Below are 18,823 nucleotides of genomic sequence, written 5' to 3' on the forward strand. Positions count from 1 at the left end.
TTCCCAGACAGAGCCACTGGGGCTAAGGTACAGGGTTCTTACCCTCAAGAAGCTGTAGAATAGCAAAGCAGGGTCTGCATCACAGAGGATTTAAGGTTCTGAGTGGGGAACCAGGGCAAAGACAAAAGTAGGAGGTGATGAGACAAGGACCCACATAATTAGAACATCAGTTAAAAGATAGGGCTTAGCCACAATGAACAAGAAAAAACAAATCCACTTTCTGAAAGTGAGGTCCAATCAGAGAAATGACAGAAATTAAGTTGATCATGCTGAGATTCTGAACTTATATTTACCCTAATTAATGCTGAATTAGTCCCTGTGTCTAGACCAGAAATGGGCCATAAATGCTAATTGATAACAGAGTTATAAGAAGGTAGCTAGTAAACCAATCTGGTTTATTATCTCACCACTCAACTGAACTGTTAGTCACTTAATGATCTTTTCTCAATTTGTCCTTCTTAACCTAACTGAAACAATAGACACTATTAACTACCCTTTAATGGTTTTTTGTCACACTGATCTCTCCAGGATCTCCTTCTATCTAAGTGATAACTTTTACTTACTTTGTCTCCTCTATTGAATCATCAATCACATTCTCCCCTAAGTTCTTATCTTGTACCATCTTCATTCATCTTTCTATAACCTCTATCTTGGTGAACTCATCAACTCTCATTGTAGATAACTTCTAAATCCTCCTGTTAGCACTCATTTGTCTCCTGAACTCCAGTCCACCACTGTCAACTGTCAACTGGACACCTCCAACTGGATATCCTATACAAAAACCTTAAATTCAGCATTTCCGAAACAGAACTTTTTATCTCTATCCCTAAAATCATCCCTCATCTAAAATTTCCTTTTTCTTGTGAGGAAATTACCATCTTCTCAGTTACCTAGATTCTCAACCTCAGTGTCTTACTTGCCTTTTCCTTCTGTTTGCCATGTCTAATCACCAAGTAATGCTGTCTATGCCTCCATAACATATCTCACGTATATTCTGGTTATCCATTTAAATGGTCACTGATAATTTCCATAACTTTACCTTGCCTCTTAGAATTCTAGCTTCCTTTAATGGTCAGCCCATGAGCTGCCTCCTATGGGAAGCCTTTCCTAATCTCTCTAGTTACTAGTAGACTGCCTCCTCAAACAATTGGTATTCTTTTTTTTATTTTTACCTGTTCTTTTTTACATATTAATTATGTAAGGTCCTTGAGGACCGGGACTGTCTTTTGCCTCTGGTTATCTCCTGAACTTCACACAGTACCTGGTTCATAGCAAGCATTTAGTAAACGTTTATTGTTTGATTGGTTGATTCATATCCTCTCCCCTCTCCTCCAATAGAATGTAACTTCTGAGAGCAAGGACTATTCTTTGTTTTGTCTTGTATTGTGAGTACCAGGTGTCATGCCTTGTAGCTTATTCTTTCATTTGTGCTTACTAGACTGGACTGAATTGCTTTGTCATGCATATCCTAGAACCATAAACCTAAGGAATTTGAAGGAAGGTGGAAAGGAGGAGGAATAGAAGAGTAGAAGTCTATGTATCATACAGTTTTAGAATGTTTGTAAAGCTTTGTTCTCATGATTTTGTGGCCTTTGTTTTCAAATGAGATTTAATAAAATTTCACCAAAATTTACTGGTACCTCCACAAGCCTGCTACTTTGATGCCCCATCATCTCACTGATGTGAACCTGGATTCCACAGGTTCTGCAAGCAAAACTTAAGCTTCTTAAAGGGGAAGCCTCACCACATTGGAAAGGCTTTGAGTTTGGATCTACCAAAAATTTGTACCAAGCTAGTTATTATAGCAGAAGTTTACTTCCACAATTAAAGGAAAATTTTTAAAAAGGAAAAACCTTGTAGGTTGTAATAGACTGACTTGCATTCATACCAAGGTGTTATAGCAAATCCTTTCTTGAGAGAAAGTCTATTAGGGACTCAGAGTAAAGAGTAGAAAAGAACCCAAGGGCACTGAGCCTGAAAAATAGAATTTGAAGATGAAATAGAGGAAAGGGAACATTCATTAGATGTTAATTTTAATAAAACAATGATTAGAAAGAAAAGGTGATTAGTTTTCAAAAACCTAGTCATTTTTATTTAACTATTCAAACTCAAAGATTTGATCTCTTTAAAAGTTAAAATGTTAGCCTCTTACACAATATAAGAAATACACGTATTTATAGCCAGAAGAGACCATAAAGGCATCTCCTCAACTCAAATATGAGGCAACTGAATCCCAGATAAACCAAACCCCACAAAAGACAAGAGATTAGCCCAACATAATAAGTGGCAAAGACACTACTTGAACCCAGGTTATAGGATCATAGAGTTAGAGTTTGAAGGTCCCTTGGAGGATATCTAATCAAAGCTTTTCATTTTAAAGATGAGGACACTAAGACTCAGAAAACTGAACTTAGAAAGTTAAATGACTTCATCAAAGTCACACAAATAGTAAAAGGCAGAGAACTCATGTCTTGAAATTCAGCACTCGGTAAGCATTCCTATTAATGTACTTATATAGCAAAGAGATTTTTTGATCACCTTTCCAACAGGCTTTGAGTTAAAATTTTAGCTGTAAAGATCTTTCTAGCCTCTAATGTTAAATCAAAATAAATAATTTAGTAATAATGCTAATAATTAGAAAAATCTATATTCTATCCATGTGAAAAATGAGACTTTTTAATACTGAGAAGAAATCCATGGCTTTTATGAAGCAACTGGATGAGGTACCATATGGACAGAAAGTAATTTCTTTGGAATGTTTAAAAATCAGGGATAAAATAAAAAATACTAGTCTATCCTACACACACACACACATACACACACACACACACACACGCACACGTGTGTGTGTGTGTGTGTGCATGTGTATGTTGTTAGTGTATATATAAAATGTCCTAGGTTTTCATTGTTTTAATGCCTCAAACTGATAATGGAAACATGCAACAATTTGGGGGCTTAATTTAAAAATGTTGGCCTTTCTTTTGGATTTCTTTGGGGATGACCTTTAAGGAATTTTCAAACTAAGCTACATAAGAAAATATTATATTATATATAAATTAGCTATCAAAGTTCCTCTTAACTGAAGTTCTATGATTCTATGGGACAATAAAAAATTCCCCTAACTATATGACATTAAAAATGGCATTTGTGTCCCAAAGGCAACATTTGGTATAAGCATGAAGGAGTATATGTATAAAATATAGTATTATAATTTTTATTTCTAGAGAATTATATTTATTATTATTACATATAATTTTATTATATTTATCAGCATTATGCATTATATTATAAAACATTTTATAATAGACATGGTCAAAGACAACAGAACTAAGAATTTAAGCCTAGATTAACAAAATTCCAAATCCTGATTGCTTTTATATTTTAATTTATCATATAACCAATCACACTTCAAGCCACTTGACTTTGATGTAGTAGAACTCTAAATAGCACAAAAAGAAAGCCCATAGTATCATACAGTTATAAAGTTGGAAGTGACCTTAGAGATCATCTAGTCCCACCTACTCATTTTTTACAGGTAGAGGACCTTAAGCCAACCAAGTAGCTTGGTTAACATCATTGAATGAGTTAGTGGCAGTGTTTGGACTAGAACCTAAAACCCTTGACTCAGTGGTGACACGAATGTGCCAATTTACTATACCATGTTGAATTACAGAAATTACAATTGAGGATTTTGCTGATCTCTAGCAGGTATTTATATGAGACTAGCTTCAAACTAAAAAGATAAAAATAATATAAAAATTAAAGTAAATCAAAGAGAAAATATTTGGATTACATTTAAAATCTACTTAGCTTAAACCATTTTCATTCACACACCCCTAGATTTATTCTTAACTATTAATAATTTACTATGACATCTTTTCTTTGTCACCCAGGAAAATACATGTTAAAATATAAATATAGTTATATGAATGTGTGTGCATAAATACATGGGCATATGTATACACATGCGTATGTTAATTTAGAAAACAAAAGAAAAATTTTTCCAGCTCAGCATTGTCATTATATATGTCTCCCTGAAAGAAAGCTTTGCAGTTTTGGTTGGTTAGAATTGAATAAACCATAAGCATCTTAAACTCAGACACATCCAAAACAAAACTCATTATCTTTTCCCCTAAACCCATCCCTCTCCTGAATTTACCACTTTCTTCCACAGGCATCATCATCCAGTCATGTAGGTACATGATAAAGTTGTCATCCTTAACTTCTCACTCTTTTTGTTTTTGTGGAGGGGGGAAGTCAAGGGAATTGGGGTTAAGTGACTTGCTCGAGGTCATACAGTTAGTAAGTGTCAAGTGTCTGAGGCTGGATTTGAACTCAGGTCTTCCTGACTACAAGGCTGGTGCTCTATTTACCGTGCCACCTAGCCGCCCCAACTTCTCACTCTTACCAACCCCACATAGCCAATCAGTTACCAAATCTTGTTTTGTTTCTTTTTCCATATCTAGTAATATCAGAAAACTTGACTAGGTTCAGAGGAAGTGTTTATCTTTGGAATTGAAATGATTTTAGAATAGGAGTGACTAATGACTTAAACTATAACAGTACCTTTTTTTTTAAGAAAGTTCAGGCACCAATTTGAGAAGTATACCTCTCTACACCCCCGACATCTACTTTCCTTACCCCATTACTCATAAAGTGGCAAAGGAGACACTAAGCATTAGACTAAGGATTCAGTAGTGTCCTCTATTTTTAATTAATAATAATAACACTAATAACACTAACAGCTGGAATTTTCTAACAGATAAGTAGACTGACAAAGAAATTAAATGACTTGCCAAGGCTCACACAGCTAATAAGTGTCTCAGGATGGATTTTGACTCTGGTATTACACATCTCAAGTCCAGTTCTCTGTAAGTCCAGTTCTCTATTCACCATACCCCCTAGCTACCTCACAGTTTTCTAACATTTTCATTCAGCTACAGATATTTTGCCTCTCCAGACTTGGTGGTGCTCTTGAGCTAAGTCAGAATCAGTATCAGTATCAGTCAGTATCAAAGAATGAAAAATGAAGGACAAATCATCCACCACCGATCAATCAAGCAATTATCAATAAGTATTTATTAATTGCCTACTATGTGCCAGGCATGATGCTAAATGTGACATCCCCCTGGAATGCAACACTGTCACTGAATGATTATTCAATCAGTCAGTCAGATCTGAAGTTAGTCCACATTGGTATAACAATCAATAAAAATCATGGCTACCTGGTCTGAGGGTGATTGACAGCAAAAGCCAACCAGTGACATTAGTGGAAAGAGGGAAAGGAAATGTTCCCCTCCCTTCATGTGACCCTTAATTATTTCTAGGGCCTTTAAGAGTAGCTGATTCCCAAATTCATGTTCCAAGCTTACTGTCTTGCTTTGTCTTAATAGCTCTAAGCTCATACATCACCTTCCAGTGATAAAAACTTTTATTCTTCTACTATAGAGAAGACTTTCCTACTCTTTTTGCCAGCATTAAATAAAACACACACACACACACACACACACACACACACACACACACACACACACACACCTTAGCAATTCTGCTGGCCAAAAGTGATTTATTCTAGGTAAATGAGATCTAAATTGAAATCAATACATAATGAACAAATTTGCCTACCTAGTTAACACAGACAGGAGAAAAAAGGAGTCCCCAGATCCACCTCATCCCTTGGGCAAGTTCTCACTTTACAAATTTATAGCTACAAAAACCTACTGCTATATCACAGCATATGATTAGTCCAGATCTGGTAGGTTCTCATGCCTTATCTCCTGGCAACTTTTTGTTTCCATGTTCAGCTCTCAAGTCCCTTCTTCCTGACTGCCTGGGCTCTGAAATATACTACACAATTATCCTTTTCTCTGTCACCACCACAATATATTAAGGTCTTTCTTAAAGAAAATTTCTAAGTGATAGGTAGACATAGCTAGAGATAGAGATTTTGGAGAAGCTCTCTAACTTGTGTACGTAAAGGAGAAACAAATGTTTTCGAGATTAGAGTGAAATATAAAACAAATTCTAGGAAAAATAACAATTTTATATTTTCCTACCCAAGGAAAATAAGGGGTGAAAATGATATCTATTAAGCATGCATAGAATAATTGTACATATTATATATGTACATACATGCATACATATATATATACATATATATGCCTATTTATGTCTAATAATGGCCATCTCTGGGGAGGGGGAAAAAGAAATTTACATGATAATTTTGTTGTATATTTAAAATGAATACCAAATTGTGCATAGTAGATTTGCAGCTTCATGTACAAATCATCTTTTTCATTGTACTATGTTATGGAAATGCTTGTTTTATTCCATAAATTAAAAATAAAATTAAAAAGATATTTCTTCTATTGTCTGAAATACACACACATTAAAGAGTAGTGATGGTTTTCCTCATTTCTGCTGCTTCTTGTTTTGGTATGTATAATTTTTAATTTCATCTTTTTTTTGCTTCTTTCCAGTTTTCTGTTTTGGAAAGAATATAAAAGGTCCCCTTCCTCTCCTTTCCTTTTCTAATAGTTTTTTTCATGTTTTCTGAGAGATGAAGAGCTTTGAAATTCTCTTGCTTTTTCCGCATAAGCAATAGCTCCAAATGATCCCCAAAAGAACAATTCAAAGGAACTTTTTAAAGGTAAATTTTTTTTTGTTTTGGCTTTGTCCTATCTTCCTCAAGGCATTTCATCCTCCACTTCAATTCCCCATTTTTTTGCCAGTTGTCTGCATTTTATATTTCTTTACTATCTCATGAAACTTAAGTTTTATTGCTCTTCCTTTTCTGTTCATGTATATTTTCTGTATGTAACTTCCTATGAGAAGCTGCTAAAATTGAGAACTTAGAATCATAGATTTAGAACTGGAGGAAACTTTAGTGGACCATTGAATCCCTGCCTCTCATTTTATAATGGAAGAAAACAAAGCCCAAATAAGAAAAATTATGTATCCAAGGTAATACAGACAATGAGTGACAGAGGCATGATGGAAACCAAGATGCACTGGAGATACAAAGACAAAAACAAAACAACCTTTGCCCTGAATAAGATTACATTCTATTTGAGAAACAACTTATATATGCATAGGAAAATAAAAAGTATATTCAAAATAAATATAGGGCAATTTTTTTTAGAGTGAGGCAGTGGGACCAGAAAGGTTTGGAAAAGGTCTTATGTAAGTGGTAGCACTGAACCAGAGATTTGAAGGAAGCTAGCACTTGTAAGAGGCTCAAATGAGGAGGAACTATATTGCAGACATAGAAAACAGACTGTGCAAAGGCAAAAGGAAATGGAATGTTATGTATGAAGTCAGTTTAACTAGAATATACATCTCATGAATAGAAATCATTTCCAGTCTTACTGGGAAATGATATAATTATGTACACTTAATAAAATAAAATCATCATGGCATGATGACTAGAGTTCAGGGCTTGGCAATAAAAAAATTCTGGTTTCAAATCATGTCTCTAAGACTTACTAGCAATCTGATACTGGGCAAGTGACTTAATATCTATGTGTCTCAGGGAAATCCCTAGGATTTAGCTATGAAATTGTAGATAAATGTGATCTATATTGGTTAGAGAAGAAGGACTTGTCTCTTTTTCCACTTCCACATGACAAAAATCACTGATTATTCTGATATACCTATTCATGTTATATTTCCATTTTCAAATAAAGACTTGTCCCTGCTCCAAATCTATGAACTAATGAGATTGCAATATATTGGGGACAATCTGCCAGGACATGCTGTGGAAAATGCTGAAAGATGTCAGTTTCATAAAAGTCATGAAATATCTGTAAAAGAAGTGGATGTGCATGAAAAGGATCTTGCTAATAGCATCTGAAGTCCCACCCCCCCAACAATAGGTAGGACTTGAAGTGTCCTTTTCCAATCATTAAGTAATCAGACAATACCATTTCACTTGTTTTCCATGCACCTGCCTAGAAACAAACTAAATGATTTAATAGATTTTTTCTATTTCTATTGCCAAATACCAAACTGCATTCATCTGATGTTTCAATGACCTCTACTCCCTATTTTCTAGCTTCCTTGTCTCTGAACACTCCATCTCCCAAGGTGCTTAGCTACTGAATCTAACAAACAAGAAAGATTGTGGTGAAAACAGAAAAGTGGACAGTAAATGAGTCAACACAACAATAACTACATCTGTTCTAAGATCACCTGATCATGCAGTGTGGGAGGGTTGGATGGGGTGGAACAAGGAATTTTGAATTTATTTATTTATTTTATTTTTTGCTCTGGTAGGTGTTGCTACATAAGCAGGTGTTCTTTTCAGATAGTTATGAGAGAGAAAAAGGCAAGGGGAAAGGAAAGGAGGACATGGGAGGGGATAAAGGAAAAATCTTTTAGGTAATGCTCCATTCTCATTCAAGAGGAGAAAACGTTGCTCAAACTATATAAATGACTTCATGCGTTTTTTTTCCTATCCTGGCATTTGGATGACCTTCTTTGTTTCCTCTACAGTGAGGTACAAATCCCTGACTCTTCTACACTAGACATAGACTCCTAGTCTGTGTATTTTGGAATAGATTCCCAGAAATTTGACTATTCTCTAAACAGCAAAATGGTTTCCTATTTACTTCCTCTAAAGATCCTAAGCCCGTGTGGAATGTTATTGCTTTTCTGTCCATCACTCATAGAAGTCTCTGGACTCTTGTCTATACAAGGACAGATAGCTAAACTTTTCTCTGTTCTCTGAGCATTCCCTGGTTTCTTGTCTTTTTTTCTTTATGCTTAGCCTAACATTATTCACCAGAAATTTTCCTGACTTCCTGCTCACTGGCAGGAAAAAAAAAAAAAAGATCCCAGCCCTCTTTTTACTCTTCTCTCCAGTTAGTTCTCTGACCTCCTATCCATCCAGACATAGACATATTCCTCACTTTCTAATTCTCTATATTCTTCCTTTATCTCCTGGCCAGTTGGAGACAGATTCCTGGACCCTTGTTTTTTGCTATACTACTTCATGAATCAGTCCTCTGGACAGCATCCCTTCAGTCATCTCTGTTGACCTTCCTGGTCCCTGTTAAGTGACTACTGCTTGGATATCATCTTGGATAAAACATGCGCAGCAAAAACTTTAATTAACCTGGGTTGTCAGATAATATTGAAAGCTTACTAGAACATCATTACCAGAATGAAAAACAATATAGAGAGCATGTATGTAGTTAAGGACAAAGAAAAGCTAAAGTCTGAAAGATAGGATGATTAGGGCCTATGGGGCAAAACCTTCAGAGGAGGAGAGAGGGACAATGTGTCTACCGGAAAACATGGCAAAGCCTTATATTCCTATACATCAATTTTGCTTTTATCCTCTTAAGGATCATTATCATATATTATAATTAATTTCCCTCAAGAAGGTATATCATTAGGTACATATCAGAATGCAATTCCTAAAATTCTTAGAAATTTTACAATTTCTTCCACTTTTTCCAATAACTAGGATTCAACTCAATTAATATGATTCTCCCCAAGACTGCTTCTTGTGCAAGAGGTCTTCCTGGACTCTTGAACTATATAGTGTTATTATAACCCTTTATGAGTTACAATTGCAGGTTGGCTATAAAGGTGTCAAAAGTACTCTCTTGGCTTCTGGGAGCAGTGTAACAGTGAACAATCTCAGCGATTCCTTTTTCCCCCTCTATGTACTATTGCTTTGTGCCATTGGAATATAAAGCTATAGCGTTTTAAGTGAAGAGTCTACTGCATTGTATAGTGAAGTCCTGATTAGCATAAATAATGAGTCCTCTGATATGAGTGAATTCTCACACTGTATGTCTCCATTGGGTTGGAACCAATTATCAAATTTTACAGAATAATAGCTTTAAATAGTGCAAATTCAAATATCTGTGACAATTTCAGAAGATTCATTATTTGCACTGTCTGAGATTTAGCTGTAGTAAAAAGACACATGTGGTGGCTCCCAGTTTCTACCATTTATTATCTAGGACATTATGGGTTATTGTTGTTTTCATTGTTGTTATATGTCATTCCTTTTCAAAGAGGACAATTGACATCACCATGTTGGAACAAATAATGGATGATGGGTGATGATTTGATTTGTGCATGAATTGGATTGAAGTGAAGCAGAGTTGCACAAAGTTGTCAGCCTCACACTCTCTTCCAGAGTCATCAAAGTCCAGTGGCAGGACAAAAGTCAAGAAGAAGAGTGATGGCCCAGAATTCAGTGGATGACCTTTGCATCTTTGATGTCTGACTGAGCTCTAAGCACTCCATAGTGCCTGCTTTAGCTGCCTTCATGGATGTTGGAACAAATTGTTTTCATCTACCCACTCCACCAGCAAAAGTCTTCACATGCTTAGGGGTAGACATACCTCTAACTCACCAATGGGTTTGAGGTCTTTTTACCTTAAACCTGGTTTAGCCCATCTGCCAAGATGATTTTACTGGAGTGTGGCTGCTGTGCATGCTACAACTTTTTGGCGCTACAGGTGAAAGTTGGGTAATAGGTAATGATGGTATGTCACCTGCTGCTCCCCATCTCACAACTGCTGATGGTCTGTTCAACTTTTCTGCTGCTTAGATTCCTTTTCTTCCCCATGATGCACAATGAACAATAAACCTAGGTAGTTTGCAGAAAGAATTTGATGAAGGAGAAAAAGCAGGATGGAGAGGGATTTGAAGTCAGTCAATCAAAATATATTTATTAAGTGCCTACTGCTTGCCAGGTACTGTGCTAACCCCTGGGAATATAAGAAAATGAAAAAGATAGCCCCTGCTCTCAAGTAGCTTGCAATCTAAGGTAAGAGACAACATGAAAACAACTATATACAAACAAGCTATATACATGATGAATTGTAAATAATCAGCAGCGGGAAGGCACTAGAATTAAGAGGAATTAGGGCAGGCTTCCTATAGAAGATGACATTATAGCTGAGACTCAAAGGAAGACAAGGAAACCAGGAGGTAGAATTTAGAAAGAAAAGTACTTCAGATGGGGAAGAGCCAAAGAAAATGCCTGGAGTCAGGAGAAGGAATACCTTGTTCAATGAAAAATAAAGAGGTCAGTGTCATTGGATTGCAGAAATACTTGGGGGTGGGAATGGTATAAGGAGAAGACTAGAAAGGTGGGGATGGGTGCAAGTTATAAAAGTCTTAGAATGTCAAAGAGAGCATTATATATTTGATCCTGAAGCTGATATTGAGCCACTGGTGTTTATTGAGTAGAGAAGGAGATAGGGTCAGAACTGTACTTTGTTAAGATCATTTTGACAGCTGAGAGGAGAATAGATTAGAGTAGAGAGAGAAATGTGGCACTGAGACCAAATAGCAGTTGCAATAGTCCAGGCATGTGGTAATAAGGGCCTGAACCAGAGAGGGAGTGAGAGATATCTCAAAGGAAAATCGACAGGACTCGGTAACAGATTGGATATAAAAGGTGAGAAACAGTGAGTAACTGAGGATGACACCAGCTGGTAACATGGCCGGCTAGGAGGATGATGGTGCCTATGACAGTAATAGGAAACTTGGGAAGTTGGGAGGGCTGGGGGGGGGGCAGTTAATAAGTTTAATTTTGACCATGTTGAGTTTGAGATGTCCAGTAGGTAGCTCAGCAGAGAATTTAGGAGTGGATAAGTGGATTTAAAAAAAATCAAACAATATAGAAATGATAATTCAATATGTGAGAACTAAGGAGATAATCATTTGAAATAATATAGAGGGAGACGAGAAAAGACCCTAGATATAATCTGCATGTTTTCATTTACTATGGAAATCTAAATAATTTAGAGGGGATACAGATCCACACTCTTAGGCACACTGTGGGATCCCCATCAATTAGGAAAAAGTACTAGCCTTATACAAAGCAAATCCACTGGTTTATTAGTGCATGGATTTGTCAACATGCCTTTTCTAACACTTTTTATTCCAGTTTTTGTTTGTGTCATACATACAGTCCCTCTATCTATAGCCATTGCAACAAATCAAGGCCAAATGATCTGTATGCTACATCATGGAAGCTTCAGTGGTGTTTAATACAGTCTCACAAGGTGAGACTATAGATACTCATAGTCCCACTTTACTTTTACTTTTTAAAAGGTCTTCTCTTTATAAGCTATTTCTTATGTATCTAAGTATATAATAAATATTTATTATGCATTTTATAGTTTGGTCAGAAGAATAATAGTGTAAGAATTAGTCAGAACCTGGTACTGGCATTAAAAGAAGCCAGGGAAGTAGAAGAAGAAGGGAAAGGGAAGGGGAAAGGCAAGGGAAAAATATGGGGAAGGCAAAAGGGAAAGAAAAGGGGGAAAGGAAATGAAACGAGAAGGGGTTCCAGCTTCCACAAACACCATCAAATTATTTTGGAACCTTTTATCTTTTTTTAATATCACTTTCCAATTAAATTTGAAATGTGCATAAATATCTCCAGGATATGACAAACCCAATTCAGTCATAGAATATCTGTAAAACATTAGAAATAGAAACATATGAAAAAGAATCTTTTTTTTCCTTCTTCAAAAACAAAAGATGAACAACAGCAGTAGCAACAAGATTTTACTTCCATTAAGTTACCTCAGACACAAAATTCACTGATGTAGATTTTAGAAATCATAAAGCATCAATAATTCAAGTAGAATCATATAAAAATCCCACTTCAAACAAGTCCTTAGTAATTTATTACAGTTCAAGGGGATGGTATTACCTTTTTTAAAAAAGGTGTGTTTCTCTGTAACTTTATATACCTGAGAATTTCAAGTATATGATAAAAATTGCCCTTGCCTAGTAATTGTACATTTTGACATTAAAATACTCACTTTATTAATAAAGTTCACTCAGCTCACACATTGGATTAAAATTAAAGTTAATGTAGTATACTTTTAGCTAAACTAAATATGCATATTCATTTATATTCATTTACAAACCATTTTGAAGTATTCTTCAACTTAAAGTCTATGTCTGTGACTTCCAATATACTTGTTAGACAGAAATGATGATATATAAAAAAAGAAAAAAAACCTAATCATGTATCTTTAATCAAACCCTTCATAACATCCTTTAGACTTAAATAAGCTATAAATAGCATGATTCTATTCCATTTCAGCTGTTATCCCTAAAAGGAAAATCATGTCTACAGTTATGAAACTGCTAATTTAGGGGACATTATTGTAGTTTCAATAGGAATAATAATTTCAAAAAACACTGGGATTTTGTGTGTAGACAAAATATACCTATATTCTTATTTTTAAAAATGAGCTGCAAAGACTCAAAAGAAGCTAAGATTTTAGGGCCAGATTTTATAAAACAGCAGCATTCTTCTCAACTGTTAAATATAATTTAAAAGGAAAAGTGCTACTACAGTCAATGACCATGTCCTTAAGCAATATCTTTAACATTTGGGATGAGTATTAACTATGAAAATTCATGGTATTTTGTGAAATCTTGTAGTTCCTCCCAGTCAAAATCACAGTCAGAGATTTAGAAATGCTTTTTCCTTTTCCAAATTTGTGTCAGAGAAAGGGAAAGACAATGATTTTATCTGTTTCTCTGAATAGTCTAAAGTTAAATCTATGTATCATCTAATTAGGAAAACCATGGCAATTAATAAAGTCCAGCTCAATTTTAAGTAAATACAACATCCTACTTAATTTAAGAGCTTCTTGGTAGGTGGAAATTGATTAGTTTCATCATGGAAAGCCCTCAAACAGAAGTTTTTCTTTCTAGACCCAAATAAGGAGAATCAAATGATTTAGCCATCTCAAGTCATATAATACCTTTGATTGTCATCTCAATTTAATGAAAGACTTTTGCATATTATAGTAAAATATTTCCTGGGAATTAGAATTTTTGGTTCATATTTAAGTAATTTATGAGAAAGTAACTAAAACATATAAGTGAAAATGTTGGTGAAGAAAATCAGGGAAATACTAAAAATAGAATTAGCAGTGTTTATTTTATTAAAAAGTTGAAATCAAGTTAACTTTAGAGTTTATGACTTGCAAACTAAGGTATTTAATATTTAACATGTTTAAATACACTTAGCAGCAGTTTGGTAATCAAAAGAAATAATTTGTGCCTTCTCTGGAAAATAAATTTATTATGATTAAAATATTTATAAGAAAATATATTCACCTTTCTTGTCATCGAAGTACAGAGTCTGCTGAGCTGGATTTGACCACTGGAGGGAGGTGTTATCATTTTGATCAACCCTACAGGTCAAATTTGCTGTTCCACCTTCAACAACTGTAACATTCTGCGTCAGTGGAAACTGCCCTTGGCTTCCTAAAGCGGGGGGTTGAAAGAAAATGTGAAAGTTAGAGAACTAATTTATTTCCAGCAAGCAGTATAATAGGCAGTAAACTTAAATATTCTTACTAAAGTAATATAAAGCTACAAAAGGAAGAAAATAGTGCAAAAAAATATTTAATAATATTGCTATTTTAAAATACTAGCACTTAAGTTTTTAGAAAGTCTCCCCATTATTACTACAAAGATATTGTGTAGTTGTACACAAAACTATGACATATGTCATGTAGAGACATCATAATCATTAATTTTTATTGACCCGATATTGACTATGTAGCATTATACTTTATCTTCTTCAGAGACAGAGAAGGTGAATAGCTTTAGGTGAATTGCATTCTTTAAAACTGCATTAATGCAATGGGCAAGGGAAAAACACTTCCCTCAATGCTCAAACATAAAGGTAATACTCAACTAAAGGTAAAATCTATAAAATATGACTATCAAAATTTAGATTCCATTTCTGGCATTTTTTTAAAAAAATATAGTATTGCTATTCACAGAGCTTCTGCATTTACAAATTCAAAATGTAATGTGAATAATTTATTTGGACAGATGTCAGAATAGGTTCCATAACAATAAGGAATGTAACATGTCTGATCATGTTTTCTAGGATCATATAGTTTGAACCAGAAGGAGCTCTGAGGTTATATTGTCTAACCCTTCCATTTAACAGATGAGAAAAGTGAGGCTTAGTCACTTTAGGTTACATAGGTACCAAGTGACTAGAACCAGGATTTGAACTCACATTCTTTGACTACAAAGCCAGTACTCTGGCCACATCATCATATTGCCTTCATCTACTTAGAGTAATTAAGTTGTATAATTTTAGGCAACATTTTTACAAAATAAATCATAATTTGACTAGTAAAGCTATCCAATAAGCAAATTAGAATTCAGCAAGATGAATTAGACATATACCAACACTAATATGAACTGAGTAAGAAAAAAATAGTAGAATAAACCTCAAAATAATCTGAGTAAGGTAACCCATGAAGTGAAGAAGAATTTCTATATTCAAGTACATTCGGATGACTTAATCATATCCATGAAATATATTTCCCTTTTAATTAGTTTTATAATGATTACACCATGACTATAAGCACCACTTGGTGTTACGCTCTAGCTCTTAGCATTTAAAAAGAAATGTTATTACCATGAAGCCTGCTGATCGGCACCGTAAGAGACAAAAGAGCCTGAAGGGGAAAATTTCTTCACCAACCCAAATGACACAAGTACACAGGTTCATGACCACATTATATAATTAAACCTATCATATGCAAGAGAGCTTATACCAGGAGCTTCGACAAGTTAAAGGCAACAATTCAGAGTCACTATAGCAACTCTACCAGGATACCTCCCTATAATCTTTTGGGTGGAGTTTTCAAATTGGGGTTAGAAGATGTCTAGAATAAATTCTTTGAGAGTTGACTTGAAAGCCATCAGGAGTCAGAGTGGGATGGGTTTTGCTTTCAGCTCAGAGGTGACCTCTAGTAGGGGAAACATGAAGAACCATCAATCTTGTGGAGTGAGGTGAAGAGAAAAGCCACATCAAAGAAAATGTGAGCAAAGACAGAAAGATAGAATAAATGCTGGATGAGCCAGATTGCCAGCTCATAAACATCAAACTCAGCATTATTTTAAGCTACTTTTTTCCCACGTTTTTTTTTTAAAGATATTCCCCTGCACTGTATGGTATGTGTTTTTAGAAGGCATTCAGTAATAATGTCTAATTATTTCTTATAGTTGTCCATGGGCCAACAGTGCAGAGTCTTTAGAGATAATTGAACCCTCATTAAAAACAAAATCAAGACTTAGATAGAATAAGAGATAAGGTCCATGGCTAGTTGGTAAAAGGGCTAAGACTAGAACCTGTAGGTTATAGCAGTTGTCCCTCAATTAGGTACTCTTTATCCTATAAGAGACAGCAATATAACACATTCATGATCTAAGTTTTAGGAAATTCTTGGTGAAAAGTTACCATTTCATAATTCGTAAGTTCATTCCAACTAAAATTAGTGTTAAGTTGGGAAGAGTTTAATAGAATGAAATAAGCAAATTGTTGGAAAGATATAAAATAGAATGGAATTTTATTTCAATGGATTTAATATGAAATGTAATGTAAAGAAAAATTAAGTCTATTGACTTGAATATGATCTAGAACTGAGTTTGAAAATAGTCATCAGCTACTCAACTGGAGAATTAAGGGCAGACCTATGGCAAATGTGTACCTAAGAGAGGAAAATGAAAGTTAATGACATAAAGACTAAGGGGTGCTTATTTGCTAAAAAAAAAAAAAAAAAAAGGCAAAAAACTTCAGTATATCAAGGTTACCATGTCAGAGCACCACCATGAACAGCAAAACACTACTGGTTACCATTGATCTAGAATTCTAGTGACAGAGAAGGCTTGATCCAAAAGTCATACTTTTAAAGATGCATTTTAAATTAATTACTTTCTGGAGACTGATATGTGATGGGGCACACAAACCAAGACAATTCGAACCTCATGTGTTTATATTTGGAATAAATGGGGAAAGAATGTAAAGGGCTAAGATGACTTTTCCCCCCTGGGATTTTCATACACATAAATGTCATGGTTTCCTTCTTTCTTTTTATTTCTTTCTTTGTTTCTTTGATTCTTTCTTTTTTTCTTTCTCTTTTTAATGTCATGGTTTCTAAAGAAGATACATCTTTACTATGACCCATAAGTACTTCTTATATTAGGAAGGCAAAATTTTCCCCTTTGTTTTTTAGTCTCTATTTCACTATACATTTTCCTCTTTTTCCTCCTATCAGTCAAAAACATCACCACTGTCCTACCTTATGGATTTTCTTTTACTTTGAAGCAATAACTTCTCATTCATGTCAATAATTTCATTCTCAATAATCTCATTCATCAAAGAACACTACCCAATTTGGTTGTTGACCTTGTGTTACTTAGCTCTTCTTAGTCTAATAGATCCTTACTTGTTCCTAACTGGTTACACTTTTGGAAAATACTCTTGGTTTATTGTAAATATCTATACTAGAAGAAAATTATGAACTTAAATTATTAATTTAAATGACAGAAAAGTGCTTAATGAAGAATGTTTATAAATCATCAGCTAAAGAATCTTCTTTGCATAATACCTTTTTTTTCCCTTTCTTCCAGGGTAACTCTGATGTTTTACTCTTCTATACCTAGAAAGCTATGTATGCAAGATAGTTCAAACTTATCCCTTATCTATAGATAGATCACCAGGCTCAAAAAATTATGAATTAAAACATATCTTCTGCAAAGGTCAGAGTCAGTTCAACGTAAAATTTTTGCAACACTTTTCCATGTGGGTGTTCACTGTGTGAACACCAAAGAGTTCCACACACTTTCCCCATAGGGAATAAAGAAGCCAGAACTCTGGTGGCCCGATTGCTGATGATAATCTGGGAAGTACCATCATTCAGACATAGTGGATCCACAGTGAAAAAGCAACATGAGAGATCCCTGAAGCCAGAATTACTGTCAAAGGATTCCTGGCAGGACAAGAGGAATGTCTGAGCATCAACAACAGAGCATGACTTTGCTTTCCAAAACAGAGCCATTCAAGCCTCACTATCTCCTGAATGGCTGGTGAGTAAAGGCAATAGCTTTCTCCATCTCTCTTCTCCTGTTAAAGATTAAGTGTGGGTCATACTAGTGGATCAGTGCACGTTGTGCATGAGTGCTTAGTAGCTAAGAGCAATAATCATTTGAGATATATCTAGACAGACAGGCAGAAGTTAAGGAGGAGAGAAAAAGAGAAGGGAGAGAGGGAGAGAGAGAGAGAGAGAGAGAGAGAGAGAGAGAGAGAGAGAGAGAGAAGGAGGGTGCAAGCAAATATGTTACATTCAGTGCTTTTTCAGGGTAAAGGATGAAAATGATAATATTTATTTGGGCTATTTAGCAGGAACTGAGAATCTGTTTTTGTTTCTTCCTAAAATGAATAATAGTATTTCAAGGGAATAGGTAATTGTTCTTTTAAAAATAGAGGAGCCAAAAAAAATATTTTAAAACAATTCTAGGAATAAAAGAAAAAAAAACTTTGCATTAGATAGATAATGGTGGGATTTTGTCCTCTACTTATTGAATAGAAGGAAGGAAGGGAGGGAGGGAGGGAGAGAGGAAGGGAGGGACCAAGGGAGGGAAAGAAGAAGGAGGGAGAGAGGGAAGGAAGGAAGGAAGGAAGGAAGGAAGGAAGGAAGGAAGGAAGGAAGGAAGGAAAGGGAATTATATATGGCAAAAGTTGATCAGTTGAGCCTGTTATACTTTTTAATAGAAATGATAATTAGTAAAGAAAATAATGTTCAGGATTTTTTAGTTTGCTTTTTAACATTAATGTGTAATGGAAAGCATTCCATTTATTTTAAAAGTTATTTTATAAATCTATTGTAAAATAACAAGAGAACACATTTATTCGAAACATTTGTAAAGAGAAAAAGTAAATGACTCAAGCTACAATGAGCCAGTCTTTTATTAATTATATAACAGAATAAGAAATTTTGCTTGAGGATTTTCC

General features: G+C 34.8%; 1 protein-coding gene across 1 annotated transcript in view; it reads right to left on the minus strand.

Annotated features, from left to right (window-relative positions):
- The window catches only part of CADM2 (cell adhesion molecule 2), a 293,611-nt gene extending 279,145 nt beyond the window's left edge, over positions 1-14,466 (minus strand). Inside the window, exons 1-2 of the mRNA XM_036755809.1 lie at positions 14,436-14,466; positions 14,119-14,268 (exon numbers count right to left, since the gene is read on the minus strand). Of these exons, the coding sequence (XP_036611704.1) occupies positions 14,119-14,268; positions 14,436-14,466 (181 nt within the window). The remainder of the gene's footprint in view (positions 1-14,118; positions 14,269-14,435) is intronic.
- Between the last annotated feature and the right edge of the window lie 4,357 nt (positions 14,467-18,823).

The sequence above is a fragment of the Trichosurus vulpecula genome, chromosome 4, assembly GCF_011100635.1.
Source record: "Trichosurus vulpecula isolate mTriVul1 chromosome 4, mTriVul1.pri, whole genome shotgun sequence".
Taxonomy (NCBI): domain Eukaryota; kingdom Metazoa; phylum Chordata; class Mammalia; order Diprotodontia; family Phalangeridae; genus Trichosurus; species Trichosurus vulpecula.